Here is a 14854-nt window from a genome sequence, read left to right on the forward strand (position 1 = left end):
TTGCTAATAAAAGCCCCCTTCACTCGCAAGCAGCCTTGATTGGCGAGGAACTATCATCGCTAGATTTGGTGAACATTAGCTGCAGATGAGTTTTCTACTCAGCGTGAGAATACACATCTTACATGCGTGACTGCCGACTAATGCGAATATGTGACTTCGGTGCCCTCCCGCTTTGTATCACCGCACCTCTGCATCTCGATGTAATGGCGGGGAAGCGGTGACAATCTGCTCAGACTCAGCCTTTGCTTATTACGAAAGTCCTGTGCTTGACTTGTACTTTTCCAGAGCGATCCTCGAACATTGTGGCTCGCGACATGGAGCGTGTTGTTCTTGGTTTATTAGCTTTGGCCGTCGGCTACCTTATATCGGCAAGTATCTACAACCTCTTCTTCCACCCGCTGCGTAACTTTCCCGGGCCAAAGCTAGCAGCCGCTACGCACATCTATGAGTTCTATTTCGACTGTATCAAGAGCGGGAAATTTATATGGGAGATTCAGAGAATGCACGAGGTCTACGGTAAACTATCACTTGTGATCCATACCCGAAATCTAGCTAATACTTTCTACAGGACCGATAGTACGCATCAACCCCCGAGAAATCCACATCAAAGACCCTTCCTATTTCTCAGGAATCTACAGCAACGGCATCCAGGAAAAAGACCCATTCATCGTGAATGTCGCCCCATCCCCAGGCTCGTCCTTTGCAACCATAGACCACAACCTCCATCGATTCCGACGCGGGATCGTGAACCCCTTCTTTTCCAAACAGACCGTGGTGAAAATCGAATACATTGTTCAAGACAAAGTCGATAAAGCCGTGAAACGCCTCGAGCAAGCGAAAATCGACGGCACGATCATCAAGACGGACGCACTATTTTCGGTATTGATCGGCGACGTCATTTATCACTATACCTACGGGGAGAGCCCCGGTATGCTTGAGAAGGAAGATATGAAGAACGAATTCCGGGATGCTGTGACTGGCGCTAGCGTCTTTTGTCATTTTATGAGGTTCTTTCCGGTTCTCGTGAACCTGTTGGAATCTATGCCTTGGTTTATTTTCTGGCTGCAGCCGATGTACAAGGGATACTATGACATGGAGCGAAAGCTAAAGGAGCAGAGTGTCTATGCATTGCAGAATGCCGGGAAACAGCATACAGGGACCATTTTTCATGCTTTAAGTGACCCATCGCTACCGGCGGAAGAGAGAACGCCGATTAGATTGAAGAACGAGGCTATGACGATTATGGGTGCGGGGACGGAGACGACTGCGAGGGTCTTGGCTGTGGGCTCGTTTCATCTTTATAGAGATGAGACGATGGTGCAGCGTCTACGGGACGAGTTGAGGACGGTGATGCCAGAGCCTACTAGTAAGGCATCCTGGGGCCAGTTGGAGAAATTACCGTATTTGGTACGTATGTTGAACAATTTTTTGATTTCTTAGGAAAGCTGACTTTCTTGAGACTGCTGTGATCAACGAATCACTCCGGCTCGCACACCTGCAACCCTTCGGTTTCCACGCGTGGCTCCAAATAACTCGGACATACAAGAAATTCACTATTCCACCTGGAGTAAGATGCATTTCTTGCCTTTTTTACTTTGACTATTTATTTTCAATATGAGCGTTGCTGAGACATTACGCAGACCCCAGTCAGCCGGTCAATCTACTTTGTGCATATGGATCCCGATGTCTTCCCAGAACCAAATACATTCAATCCGGACCGGTGGTTGGAATCCTCGCAGAAGGGCGAGAGACTTGATCGATTTTTGGTGCCGTTCACGAAAGGGTCTAGAATATGTCTAGGCATGAAGTCAGTATCGGAAGATCATTGCTAATGATCTACTAACAAGTGGCAATATGTTAGTCTCGCCTATGCGGAACTATATCTTATGTTTGCGACCTTGGCACGACGCATAGATTTAGAGATGCGGACTTCTTGGGAAGACATCCAAGTGACGCGAGACATGATTTTAGGTGTGCCCGAGAACAAGGATTTACTTGAGGTGGAGGCTGTTGTTACAGGGATTGTCTACGAATAAAGACCAAAACTACGATGAGAGTTGTCTTTCTTTGGTATCTCTCAAGTAGACGAACGCGCCATCAGCTTGAGTAAAACCCCGGAGATGATTGATTTCAATGACGAGGAGAGATGGTATAGAGTACAAGAGCGCGATATCAAAGTCGCGATGCAAAGGATTACACCCACCGAGCTGTCCTAAGGATCAACCCATGTATTGAGAGTTCGATTAAAAACAATGACAGACATCCACCGACTGAGAAGCGCTTAGTACGGCTTAGCGGCGGCCTGGCAAGCCTTCTGTTTGGTTGTTAGTAATAGTCCATTACCGAGAAATCTGCCGAGGCGAAGACTCTGTACGTACCAGCTGGTCAAGGTACCAACCGCAAATGCTGATTTGGCCCTGGTTCTCATCCATGCAGTTGCGGAAGTTGCGGACGTCGTTGGCGCAAGCGGGGTTCTCGTACTGCGCCTGGTTGGCGCTGCCCTGCCACAGACCGTTGTCCATGGCCTGGGCGGGAGCGGCCTGCTGAGGCTCAGCGGGGGCACTGGAGCCACCACCGGAGAAGAGACCACCGATGGCGTGGCCGACGGAAGAACCGATAGCGACACCGCTGTGAGAAAGTTAGCGGTGAGTCCAAGGCAAAATTCAGACCCCGGATTTTCTCGGGAAAATGCGGAGATCTTTGCTCGGAATTTAGTTTAGTTTGACTTACGCAGCAGTGGAAGCCATCTGGCCGAAGAGGCCGGGGCCAGCGCTTTGCTGGGGAGGAGCATGCATCTGCTGGGGAGGAGCCGCGGCAGTCGAGTGAGGTGCCTGCTGTTGGTGCTGGGGAGCGGCCGCGGGACGGGCAGGGGCAGCGGTAGGGCGAGTGGGCGCGCTGCGCGCGGGGGTAGGGGCGGCACGACGTTGTTGGCGAGGCATTTTGATGGATGTGTATGTGAGGGTGTGGTGAGTTGAGGGGGGGGGAAAGAAGACTGTCAAAGTAGATATCCGACGAGTGGAGACAGAAGAAGCTAGAAAGCTGAGTCAGTCGAGGCCATGCAAATTCCACGAGCATCAATTGGCTGGCGATGTGATTGAGTCACGTGGGACCGGACATTACAGGAGTTTAGAAATTGAGCAGTCAACCACGACTTGGACTTATGGTGATCGAGTTTCTATTCATTCTTTTGCATTCCAGATGACATGATGATGGGTATCTAAATTCGTAGTGACGTTGATGTACAAGTAGTGATGCGTGCAGAAGGGGTGTAGTCTCAGTCAAAGTCCTACTATAAGCTCCGACAGTGGAGGCTCACAGCAGACCACAAGAAATTCGCGGAAAAAGCTGCATCATTGTTTCTTCTGATTCTTGCGGAAATCCTCCTTCTTCTGCCGCCTCTCCTTCTTGCGGTCTTTACGCCCGTCCACGTCGAGCTTTTGTCGCTTCCGAGCGGCCTTCGCATTCTTGTTTCGGGCATTGGCCTTTTCAATCTTACCCTGCTTCTTTTCTTTCTCTTTGGCAAGCTCAGCTTCCGCCTCGGAGCTCAAATCCTCGTCAGAGTCGCCAGAGTCGCCAGAGTCGGCGCCAGATTGAGCAGTAGATGGGGCTGCGCTGGACGGATCCTCGCTCTGAGCCTCGGCAGCCTGCTTCTTTGCGAGCATGGCAGCCTTGAATTGAGCGCGAGCCCTCTCTTTTGCCTGCTTCTCGGCTAGTTCCAAGTCGATCTTGTTGTTGCCGGCCTTCACAAAAATTAGTTGAGGTCTCAGTCACGAGACACGATTTACTTACAAGACCGTGCTTGATGAAACGTCCTGCAGCCGCCTTATCAAGTGTCATAGTGCGTTGTTCGGGCTCGGTTTCCAAGTCCTTGATTTTATCAAAGTATTGCTTCACGCGTGTAAGTTCGCGGAAGACGGAGTGCTGTTTCGCATCGACGCCGTGGAGTCGGAGGTATGCTGGAAAAATGTGAGCTGAGTTCCAATTTTGAACTAGAGCCAGACGAACAAAAAATGAGTGATTCGAGGGTGTAGGTGATCAGAACGTGAAGTTTGGCCTTGTCCATGACCGGCAAGTTTTTCGAAGCCTTGGACAGGGACTGGCCCAGAAAGGGCTGCAGAATCTCTTCCAGGTCATCCACATTGTCGTCAAGCTGCTCCAGCAGCGGAAGTAAATCTGTTGTATCCATGGTGATGTGCAATGCAAATGTGAAGTTGACGAAAAAATTAGGACGGTGCAACGCAGGCGGTGTAACCAGGCGGTGGAGATTTTGGCCGCGCATCATCGCCTGAGATCCGACATTTCGCGCGCGATTCAAGCTTTTGTTTGAGGCACTCTGAGATATTTCTGTGCTTTGTGACCGCAATATTAATGCAGGTTTAGTGTCTCGTCGTCCTTTCGATCCTCTCCGAAACCGAGTGCTCATCTCAGCGCCCTCATTTCCAGTCCACCGGGGGACTTTTTCCCCGAACACCCTCAAAAGTGTTTCATCTATTCGCGCGCCGCCCGCTATGGCGGAGCGGACTGATTGACGTCTGTCAATCTCGATGGCAGGTCATTTGTGGACCTACAACACGGCTCCAGTCAACATGGGCGGACAATATGAAAGAATACACGGAGGAGGCGCCCCAAATGTCAGGGCGGGTGCATGTCGTTGGCCTCGGAAATGTAGGGACGTTCATTGCCCACTCGCTCGCATCGCGACAGTCTCCGCCGCCCATTACACTCCTTCTTCATAACACAGAGCTCTTGAGAGATTTCCGACAGAAGAAATACTCTCTCGCTATCAACCACCAAGGTCTGGACGAAGTTAGAGGCGGATTCGACGCGGAAGTGCTTTCTGAATCGGCATGGTACAAGGTGGACACGACACAGGTCAAGAGCAACCAGGGCAGAAAAAGAACTACCGAAGAAGAAGAAGACCAATTCGAAAGTCCGACAGAAGACGACATTGACTGCTTGCTTGTCTGTACCAAGGCCAACATGACAATAAAAGCCATCGAGGCTCTCAAGCACCGCTTGACCTCGAATTCAACCATCTGCTTGGTTCATACTGGCATGGGACTCCTCGGTCGGCTCAATGAAGAGGTTTTCCCGGATCCTAACAATCGCCCGCATTTTATCGAAACCGCTTTTAGCCATTACCTCACAAGGCTGCATCCTTTCCACATCGCACATAATAGTCCTGGAACTTTCCTCCTCAGCCCCGCGGTCACCGAGAAAACTCCTTTGATCGAAGCAGAGAAAGATACTCATTGGGCTCCTACAACGAAATACCTTCTCCGTCTCTTCACTCTCACGCCACAATTAGTTGCCACGGTGGAGACCCCCTCGGGTTTACTCATGCACCGTTTGGAGAAGCACGCCGCCGAATGCATCATCGGCCCGCTAACAGTAATCAACGACTGCCAGAATGGCGAGCTTCTGTACATCTTCAGCGCAACCCGACTCACGCGGATGCTGCTTTTTGAAATATCGAGTGTGATCTGCGCTCTCCCGGAGTTGCAGGGCATCCCAGGTATCAAGAGTCGATTCTCCCCAGAACGTCTACGTCGATTTACCGCTTATATAATGGCGAAGACGGCCCCAAACACCAGCGCCATGCTCCAGGACATTTACGAAGGCAAAGTCACAGATGTTGAATTCTTCAACGGCTGGATCGTTCGCCGCGGCGAAGAGCTGGGTCTGAAGTGTGTACTTAACTACATGGTTAAACACATGGTGCAGACTAAGCTCGCTATCACCATGCGCAGAGACAACAGCGCCATCCCTATTGACTTTGAGAACGTCATTATCACTGGTGACCCGCAAGTAGACAATTAGTTTGAGACTTCGTCTCAATTCTTCTTTGCTATCTCGGCGGCCCTCGAAAAGCGCCGCACACATTCAGGGAGGAAGGAATTCACAAATCAATCGCCTTAGCTGCACTTTCACAGACTTCCTTGATCTGTGCCCACCGCCGCAAAAGCGTTTCGGCCTTCTGGTGATTCGTCCGCACCACAGCATCGGACTCCATTGCCGCGCGCAATGCACTTACGGCAGCGTCTGCCTCTGTGCAATATGTCTGGAGCCATCCTTTGATGATGTCCTCCGACAACTTTGCATCCACCCCCTCGGTGGAGCCGTCGAGAACGTGGTTCCGCCAGTCCTCTTCGTTCATGTATTTTAAACACGCTGCCACCTCGGTGCGGTAGCAAACACCTTGATAGGTGACTTGGTAATTACTGGAAATAATTAGCATTGAATATACTCGCATTGTATAACAGATCAATATACCCATAGTATTGGTTCAGGGCTAGTTCTTCCCGTTTGTCCGGACTAGTGATTTCTCGGAAGATGATGTCGTCCAGGTAGACGCAGTCTGATTCGTTCTGCTCGAGGAAAAATCCATCTAGACACATTAGCTTAATCAATGGCTCATGGATCGGAGTAGGACTCACATTCAGCCAATAGGAAATCATTTGGATGACTCCCATAACTCATGTAGACCTCATCTCCTGCCTCATAGTCCTCTGTGGCACATAGCGTATACTCATCTGCATCAAACTTGACATCGCACTAAAATCGTCCGCATATTAGCAACCAAGTCACACCACGAGCCCCAAACCCTTGGAAAACCAACCTCAACATCAGAGTGATTGAAATAATCAGCAAACGGCAACAAAGCCATAGCATCATTCCGATCCTCCGGCGGCTCCTGATCTGGACCAACCCAATAGAAACTCCTCGTATTAAGAATAAGCCAATGATACGAAAAATCTCTCCAATTCGTCTCCGGCAGCACAGCCTTCACATCCGCCCAAGCCTTGCCCAGCCTCTGTTGCTGTCCCGCTAGAAGATTCTGATGCTCAGTATCGTACTTCTTCACGCTGTGATCTTTCTGAATGGTGTTCCACCGTCCCGAGATACACGGCGGAAGGACGTTAGCCTGCGCGTCTGACCCTGCAGGGGTATCTGGCCAGACAAGTCCGCCGAGAGCAGTAGGCCATAGCATTGGCAGACTATCTTCAAAGTCTTGACGAGACGGCCAGGCTTTGCGCCATAAGGCGTATTTGGAGAGTTCTTCCTCGCTGCCATGCGTGAGGTAGGCGGCCATTATCGCCTGCACGGGGGTTCCTTCAGGGAATTGGGCCCGGAATGAGTCTGGCAGGGTATCTATTGTCAGGATCACATTTGTAGGCACTTGGACCACAGGTTCGCCTCTCTGGAGAGGGTCAGTATCACAGTTGCATGAAGAGAAGAGGCAAAGCGCCTACTTTGATTGCTCTGGTAGCTATCATTCCTAGTCCACGACCTGGAAACCGAGCTGGAGTTACACCATTTGCTATAACACCTTGGGCGAGGGTCCATTCGGTAAAGGCTGCGTGGTCTTCGCCAGGCCACCAGGTTGGGGTCGACATTTTTTACGAGTGTTGGAGACAGTAGATCTTTCGGGTTGTTAGCGTGAAGTACTGGATGCAGGGGCTTTGGGTAACAAACAGGCAATGGATAATTCTTGTGTTTCTCTGGGTGATTTTCGACAAGCAATTGACCATTATAGACTCGAGAAGTATAGCTTGGACGCACGTTCAAACTGAGGCCGATCAACATCGGCTGTGGAGTTATCGATAACCCAATCGCTTATCGCTACGGCAGCGAGCAGGGTCCAATCGCGCCGTCTTTCCCGATCGTACGACTTGCTTCTACTTGGGGTATACTCCGCCATTCTTAACACATCATGTCAGTCTTAAGTAGACGGGGAGCGTCCTCGCTCCGGTACATGACAAGCCCATGCTCTGCTTGCTATGTGCGGCCATTTTCCGTCTTCAACCGTCCAAAGCCAAATTATCCCGGCCATGTCCCATTGACGACCGTTGAGCGCGGTGCTCTCGCCTTGGGTTCAGCAATTGGCTCATTGATCAATCCTCGACGAGCAGGTACGTCTTTACAAGATCTTTAAGCTCCAGCTTCATCGCAGGGCTCTATTGGCTACTCAAATGATCCTAACAGGCAGCAGACCTCATTGCAGCCCTCGGCGAAGCAACCGCAACTCCATTCTTCATCTACCGACTCCGCGACGCTATGCTCTCCGACCCAACAGGTCGCCGCATCCTCCGCGACCGACCACGCATAACTTCCGAAACACTTTCAATGACCCGCCTCCGCTCTCTGCCCGAGAACTCTGTCGGCCGCACATACGCCAAATGGCTCGACCGTGAAGGTGTGTCCCCGGACACGCGCGACAACGTACAGTACATCGACGATGAAGAATGCGCCTATGTCATGCAGCGGTACCGCGAGTGTCACGATTTCTACCATGCCGTGACGGGACTGCCGATTTTCGTGGAGGGTGAACTCGCTTTGAAGGCGCTGGAGTTCCTGAACACATTGCTACCGATGACGGGATTGAGCTTGTTTGCGTTTGTGAGAATGAAGCCGGCAGAGAAGGAACGATTTTTGTCGTTGCATTTACCGTGGGCGGTGCGAAGTGGGCTGGCGAGTAAGGAGTTGATTAATGTTTATTGGGAGGAGGTGCTGGAGAAGGATGTGGATGAGTTGAGAAAGGAGTTGAATATCGAGCAGCCGCCTGATCTCAGAGACATTCGGAAGATGATTAGGAGGCAGCAGAAGGAAGAGAAAGAACGACTGAAGCAGAAATCAGGCTGAGGGGCTCTTCCTTTCGGTTTCCTTGGGGTTGGATTCTCCGTGTACGATTATTGTATAAGACTATTCCCATATGCGAATGCAAAACCGCGGTGCAAGCCGTGCCAGACCGCAACGCCGAAAATCAAATTTTGAAAGCCAGACGGGCGAGGTATCCAAATGGCAAATATAAAGCTAATCCAGGAGTATCAATATTATCCTCACAGGTCGAGGAGGTCATCGTCATCATCCCAGCCGCCTTTGCGCCGACTAATCACGATCTTCTGCTCTTCCTCTTCCTTGCGCTGGTTCTCGGCCACGGCATTCAGAAGCTCCTTGAGCTGCTCCTCTGTGACCTTTGATCGCAGCTGGCCGGTCTGGGCCAACATGATCAACCGGTTCTCAATGTCGGTGGCGCGCTGTTCCTTGACGAGGCGAATGCGGCCTAGGCGGTCCGCGGCGGCGGGGTCGAGGATCTGGTTCATAATGGCGGCGCGGCGTTCCGCTGCAAGAATCTGTCAGAAGGTTCAAATGCGAATGTTCCGAAGGTATATTCAAAAATGGTGCGGCGGACCGGGGGTGTTCATGGCTCGAATCGTGGGAGCACAATCACGTACATTCGGCTTGTCTAGAAGAAAGCACTTAGTCCCGACATGTCCACCAACCAGTAGAACCCGCACTTACCTCTGTTCTTCCTGGCTTCCACCCTGTCCTCCACCCTGGACAAGGCCTCCGCGCGGGGCACCCTGCTGTTGCTGCAGCTGCGCAAGGCGAGCTCGCCTGATCTGGTTGCCGATGTGAGCTGTGGGTGACTTTGATCATGAGGGGTCCACCTACCTCCTCGAGCTCTGCGTCGGCCATCTTGTATACACGTGAGCCGATGTTTAACGGTGACGTTAGAGAGGGGAGTTAACGCTTTGTGAGGCAACTTAGTCAAGTTTGATTCGGTAACCCCACTTGTTCCGCCTGAGGCTGCCACGCGGGGGAATACATGACATTCCTAGAAACTAAACAGAGTGAACAATCAAGGGGATGGGAGTTGGGGGGGGATCTAATTGGACCTGGCATGATAGAATGTCTCATGATGTTTCTCATGAGAGCTTGAGATACTTGTGGCGAGTAAACGACTCGGTCATTAGTAGAGCAGCGGGGATAAACCTGGGTAGCTTAGAAAATTACTCTATGTTCACAGAGAATGAAAGGCAAATGTTGAATCAGAAATGCTGCTGGCATATACTGGGCGGGGCCCCGCGGTCTCTAGAGTTCCCAGCAATAGGATACCTTGGAAAAGGGACAAAATAAGATCAAAAAAAGGCTATCTTCTCGATCTGGCTGCATAACGGTCTTTTTTCCTCGATTAGTCACAATGTTTGTCCAATCTAAGCAAATCTGCCCCGAAGACACCTTGTCGGACCATGGCATGCTACACGGCAAACTTATCCCCGAGAGATTCATCAAGCAAAAGCAGATAATCATGCACGGACTACGGACATAACAGGGCATTCCACCGGTGAACTGGAATTGATACGGACATGCGCGTGTGCGTCCATGTCAGATACTTAGTCCAATCTCCCATGACTAGCGCAAATCTACGCGATACCAGGGGCAACTGCTGCCTGCGCCTCCCAGGGTTACTTTAAGCGGGGGGCAAATTCCCTGAGACTGATATACCATGGTCGTATTCTGGCGAGGCCATCAGCCGGCCAACAAAAATCAAATCTTCTAAAATACCCGACTTGACGAACAGTGCGCTGATCGGCTGGCAATTCCGGCTTAGTCGCGATGAACTATTACTCTAGTTTCATGGAGACGTGGGTCGCTTTAGGTTGCGGTAGCCCAAAATGACCATGAAGAAAAAGTCTGACATGAGGGAACACACTGGCCTTGAGTACGGACGATTGTGCAATAAAACAAATGAATAGCAGAATCGAAACATTATCATAGAATTAATTATAATGAACCGGCACGTTCTTATCTCGCGACTCGATCACGCTTCCGGTGTGACATGACTAAGCGCTTGTTCGCCTCCCAACATCGCTGCGAAACCCCCCCCCCGATCTCTTCTTGTCTCTTGCACTTTGGTGGATGTTACCCACCTGAGCCTTTTCTTTTGCATGCTATTCTTTCTCGTCGGTCTTTTCTCCTCACTAGATTCCTATAATACTTCGACGCCTTCCGATCATCCTTTTTCGGGCCGCTCCAGAGCTCCCGAACCCCGAATCGCTTGCGGGGAATCTCTGATCATTTGCTGCCTCGAGTGAATGGCTCCAAAGGCTCGGTGTTCAGCGTCTGCCGGGGTATGATCATTGGTTTAAGCAACCAACTGCAATCAACGGACCGGGTCACCAACTCTCATTTCTTCTACGCCGTCTACGTCACTCATCATGGCCGAGTAAGTTTCCTCAAGTACTCGGAGGAAAAGGAATCGCCAGTTCAGCTCGGATCATCACTAATATGAAGGATAGTCTAATTGCCTTCCAAACATACCATCATAGTAATTTACGGCCGCCGAATTCGTCCACCATGATCCCGCGTCACGCTCATAAGCGGTCTCTTTCTTCGGAGCATCGCACTCTGTCCCCAGACAAAACAGTCACCAAAGCGAAATCTACAACAAATCTCACTGAAATTGTATCCGATTCCACGTTCCATCCCAAGTACGAGGAAAACAGTTTCAACACCTTACAGGACCCACGCTTGGTTGTCGGCACGGAGGTCTCACCGTCAACGTCATCGACCCATCACCCCGACTTGAGCAATGAGGTCGCGGCATTAAGTGTGAAACTGATTCAAGCGATCAACAATCAGACCTCCTTGGATGACAACCTCGTGGCAACGCGACAGGAGCTTGAGGCAGCTCAGAGCAAGATCAAAGCCTTGGAGTTTCAAAATGAGAAACATCGTCGGGATATTGATGAGCAGGTCTACATCAAGAAATCCGACTCTGATCGTGAAATTATGCAATTGAAAGCTGCACTTGCCGAGGAGAGGGCCGCACGCGCCGTGGCTGAAAAGGGCACGAAGACTATGGAGCAAGAGCTCGAGGCCCTGACCGCTGATCTCTTCGAGGAAGCCAACAAGGTATGTTAATTTTCTGCATCTCCCAGTCAACTGCTGGGTCCGGTCTGACATTAGTTTTAGATGGTGGCTGCAGCTAAAATTGACCGGGAAGCGGTCGAGAAGAAGAACGAGCAACTGCGCTCGCAAATCAAAGACACTGAGTCTCTCCTTGCATCTCATCAGGATCAGCTGGCGGAACTCAAATCTGTCATGCAAGGGATGCACCTGTCTAAAGACGATGTGGATGCCCGCACCAACGCCTCAAGTGCACCGCCGTCCCCAGGCCACCCTCCGCAACTGCAGGCTTCAGCCAAACAAGAGTCTGACGATGTCGATATTTCAGCAGCTTCATGCATTGCCGAAGAATTAACTCCTGGCCCGTCATGCAATTTCCCCGAAATGATTCGTATGGTGTGCCGCACCGATTTGCCAGCATACGATGACTTTCGCGATCTTTTGGTGCTCGCACGAGGCGCGAGCTCGAAACCTGCTAGCCGCGCCGGAAGCGGCTCGTATGCGGGCTTGAATGTGATGAGCTTGGCTGGATTTGGCGGTGGTAACTCGAACACATCCTCGCCCACCAAGGCCTTCACACACTCTCCCAACGGGAGTCAATCTTCGCAACCCGGCTCGCATATCCCTCTTAAAGACACGAGATTCTATAAACGTGTGTTAATGGAGGACATTGAGCCTACACTCAGACTTGACCTCTCACCGGGCATTTCATGGCTTACACGACGGACTGTTCTGAGTGGAATATGTGAGGGCACTCTTGTCGTGGAACCTATGCCGTCAGCAACCAAAGTGTACGAATTTCCTTGCTCAGTGTGTGGCGAGCGCAGACCGGGAGCCCAAAACGAAAGAACGCACCGCTTCCGAACATCGGACAGTGAAACAGCCCAACGGTACTCCTTGTGTATTCAGTGTCTGGAGAGGGTCCGTTCCTGCTGCGAGTTTACCGGCTACCTGCGTCTCATCTTAGACGGACACGTTCGCGCTGCTGACAGGGAAGAAGAAAAGGATGTTTGGGAAGAAACCGTTCATTTAAGGGAGCGCATGTTCTGGTCTCGAATCGCTGCAGGCATCGTCCCGAAATTCGCCCGAACAGCCCATTCCGCACAAGTGGAAGCTTCACAAGAGAAATATTTACATCCCATGGACAACAACTTCATTGAGCCCGAAATCGTGGAGATGAATCGCATAATCGAGGCATCTCGCCCGAAAACATCATCTTCTATGGCAGGACACTCCCTACGCTCTTTCGATATGGCTAAGCCTGTCACTCCCGATCTCCCACATAGGGATGATGATGCTTCCGCAGATGAAACACATTGCAGACGAGGATCCGTTGACTCCGCTGTCAGTGTCTACGAAGAAGCCAACGCAAATGTCTCTGTCGACATGGAGCGTATGACCGAGGAGCCCATAGTCGAATACGAGCAGCCCGTCACCGAAGCGCCTGTGACGGAAGAGCCCGAAACCGAAGAACCCATGCCGGAAACTCCCGTGGCTAAGAACCCAGACATCAGGGAGCACCTCACCGAAGATTCTATGACCGAATCCCCCAAGATCGAGGGGCCTGCTACTGGAGAGTCTGGTGCTGAACAGCCCTCTTCTCACGACCCTTCCAGTGTCGAATTCGCGTCAAAAGAAGCGAATTGAAGTGGTCTCAAGCCACATGACCACGACTCCACGGCCTCCAGAGTTTCACGCCTGACGCATTCCATCATTCATCAATCCTTCGCATTCAAGCATTTTCCTCGACAAGACTAATAGAAAACCACGCTGCACACGGCCTTTAATTCACCTTCACCGTCCACCCCCCTTCGTCGATATCCCCAACGTCGAGCAGCTTACACCCTCCATGTATTATTACTATTCTCTTCACCCTCATGTATATTAATAATGTCTTTGCTTCTCTTTTCTCGGGGCGGGCATCTTGATTTGTACCCTTTTTGCTTTCACATTGCTTTGTTTTGACCAGGCATATCTATACACTATTGATGGCTTTGGGTGTTTGCTTACTTTGGGGGTTGTTTTTGCTTCACTGTTTTTCAATCTGCATCATTTTTCACGAGGATGAGATAGCAGCCTTTGAGATGGCCAATGAAACTAGATGACCTTCCATACTTATTGTGCTATCTGGCATCCTGATACTACAAAGCTTGACTTGACCTATGCGGAGACCTTTCTGTCATTCTTTTTTCAAGTCACGTCAACTCTTTGACGGTGTTTCAACTCAGCTAATTTACCCTTTTTGTCTCTTTTCATTTTTGGGGCCCTCAAGGTTGCCAAAAACTTCAAGCAGGGCAGAGGTATGTAATAATGGCCTTTTGTATCATTCCCGTTTCTACAGCTCAGAAAACAAGCAGAAGAAGCACCTTTCCCGGTAGCTGCCAATAAATGTCGTCTGGCTTGCTTGGTGTTTTCCGATTGAAGTAATCTTGAATATCAGAGAGCTGGAATGTTGGACTGATAAATCAAAGATACTTGGATCGCCTATTTCTGTCTGAAGCTGTTTGATCGACTATCAAAAGGCACACTAGCCATTTCGGCATACTTTTTGCAGCCCTTCATACCACAATTGTGTCCCTCTGTAGAAAAATGGCCGTCGCAGCTGGGAATTTTGTTTCACTGTTCAGTGCTAGCCACAATAAGACTCAGGAGAGGTATGGCCACGGGCGACATGACATTACGCCGGCTGATTTGACTACCATAACTCGATAAATATATTTCACTAATTGCAAACTCTTTAGCAGGGACATATAGCGATTGTATTGGAGCTTTAGCAATGGCTTAAAGTCAGGACAATCATATGTTACCATTGTGCTGACTTTGGGGTTATCTATATTGAGTGATCGGCCACCAGCATGTAGATTTGCGCATTTCACCCATTGTCGATGATTATACCATCGCTGGAAGGAGTGGCCGAGAGACTGGAGCACGATCTTTACTTCAGGTAAATCTTCCAAGGGCTAGATTCAGATCACCGGTTACCTGAGTAAACAGTTTTTTTATCCATTCCCTACCGATGAAGCCAAGGATACCATAGGAGCGCATGGAAATATAGCCAGCCAACTTCCTCCCTTGCACTACTCTCTTCCACCTTTTTCTTCCGCAAGAGTACCCATGCAACCCATGTTTCCAACATAGGCAGTAAATTCTCCATTCCTGA

General features: G+C 50.4%; 8 protein-coding genes across 8 annotated transcripts; 4 read left to right on the forward strand and 4 right to left on the reverse strand.

The window, feature by feature from the left end:
- Window positions 1-314: 314 nt before the first annotated feature.
- Window positions 315-2036, forward strand: N7477_006607 (cytochrome P450; the record flags this gene model as incomplete). Its single annotated transcript, XM_056968270.1, has 5 exons — window positions 315-516; window positions 569-1407; window positions 1460-1567; window positions 1641-1807; window positions 1862-2036. The coding sequence occupies 5 exons, from the start codon at window positions 315-317 to the stop codon at window positions 2034-2036; spliced, it is 1491 nt and encodes a 496-aa protein (XP_056821066.1).
- A 245-nt stretch (window positions 2037-2281) lies between these two features.
- Window positions 2282-2939, reverse strand: N7477_006608 (coiled-coil-helix-coiled-coil-helix domain-containing protein; the record flags this gene model as incomplete). Its single annotated transcript, XM_056968271.1, has 3 exons — window positions 2282-2314; window positions 2379-2628; window positions 2731-2939. 3 exons carry the CDS (start codon window positions 2937-2939, stop codon window positions 2282-2284), a joined length of 492 nt encoding a protein of 163 aa, XP_056821067.1.
- Window positions 2940-3350: 411 nt separating this feature from the next.
- N7477_006609 (Sas10/Utp3/C1D family protein) lies at window positions 3351-4186 on the reverse strand (the record flags this gene model as incomplete). Its single annotated transcript, XM_056968272.1, has 3 exons — window positions 3351-3740; window positions 3790-3956; window positions 4006-4186. 3 exons carry the CDS (start codon window positions 4184-4186, stop codon window positions 3351-3353), a joined length of 738 nt encoding a protein of 245 aa, XP_056821068.1.
- Window positions 4187-4599: 413 nt separating this feature from the next.
- Window positions 4600-5820, forward strand: N7477_006610 (ketopantoate reductase family protein; the record flags this gene model as incomplete). Its single annotated transcript, XM_056968273.1, has 1 exon — window positions 4600-5820. One exon carries the CDS (start codon window positions 4600-4602, stop codon window positions 5818-5820), a length of 1221 nt encoding a protein of 406 aa, XP_056821069.1.
- Window positions 5821-5899: 79 nt separating this feature from the next.
- On the reverse strand, window positions 5900-7397 carry N7477_006611 (uncharacterized protein; the record flags this gene model as incomplete). Its single annotated transcript, XM_056968274.1, has 5 exons — window positions 5900-6221; window positions 6274-6388; window positions 6438-6555; window positions 6620-7201; window positions 7254-7397. 5 exons carry the CDS (start codon window positions 7395-7397, stop codon window positions 5900-5902), a joined length of 1281 nt encoding a protein of 426 aa, XP_056821070.1.
- A 317-nt stretch (window positions 7398-7714) lies between these two features.
- On the forward strand, window positions 7715-8643 carry coq4 (ubiquinone biosynthesis protein COQ4; the record flags this gene model as incomplete). Its single annotated transcript, XM_056968275.1, has 2 exons — window positions 7715-7913; window positions 7994-8643. The coding sequence occupies 2 exons, from the start codon at window positions 7715-7717 to the stop codon at window positions 8641-8643; spliced, it is 849 nt and encodes a 282-aa protein (XP_056821071.1).
- Window positions 8644-8840: 197 nt separating this feature from the next.
- Window positions 8841-9480, reverse strand: N7477_006613 (DNA-binding protein; the record flags this gene model as incomplete). The annotated part of the gene is made up of 4 exons (XM_056968276.1): window positions 8841-9124; window positions 9237-9247; window positions 9304-9404; window positions 9457-9480. The coding sequence occupies 4 exons, from the start codon at window positions 9478-9480 to the stop codon at window positions 8841-8843; spliced, it is 420 nt and encodes a 139-aa protein (XP_056821072.1).
- Window positions 9481-11142: 1662 nt separating this feature from the next.
- Window positions 11143-13341, forward strand: N7477_006614 (guanine nucleotide exchange factor SEC2; the record flags this gene model as incomplete). Its single annotated transcript, XM_056968277.1, has 2 exons — window positions 11143-11700; window positions 11761-13341. The coding sequence occupies 2 exons, from the start codon at window positions 11143-11145 to the stop codon at window positions 13339-13341; spliced, it is 2139 nt and encodes a 712-aa protein (XP_056821073.1).
- Window positions 13342-14854: the final 1513 nt, after the last annotated feature.

The sequence above is a fragment of the Penicillium maclennaniae genome (assembly GCF_028827695.1).
Source record: "Penicillium maclennaniae strain IBT 15551 chromosome Unknown utg000006l:1.0-2513246.0:1.0-2515036.0, whole genome shotgun sequence".
NCBI classification, from domain to species: Eukaryota; Fungi; Ascomycota; class Eurotiomycetes; order Eurotiales; family Aspergillaceae; genus Penicillium; species Penicillium maclennaniae.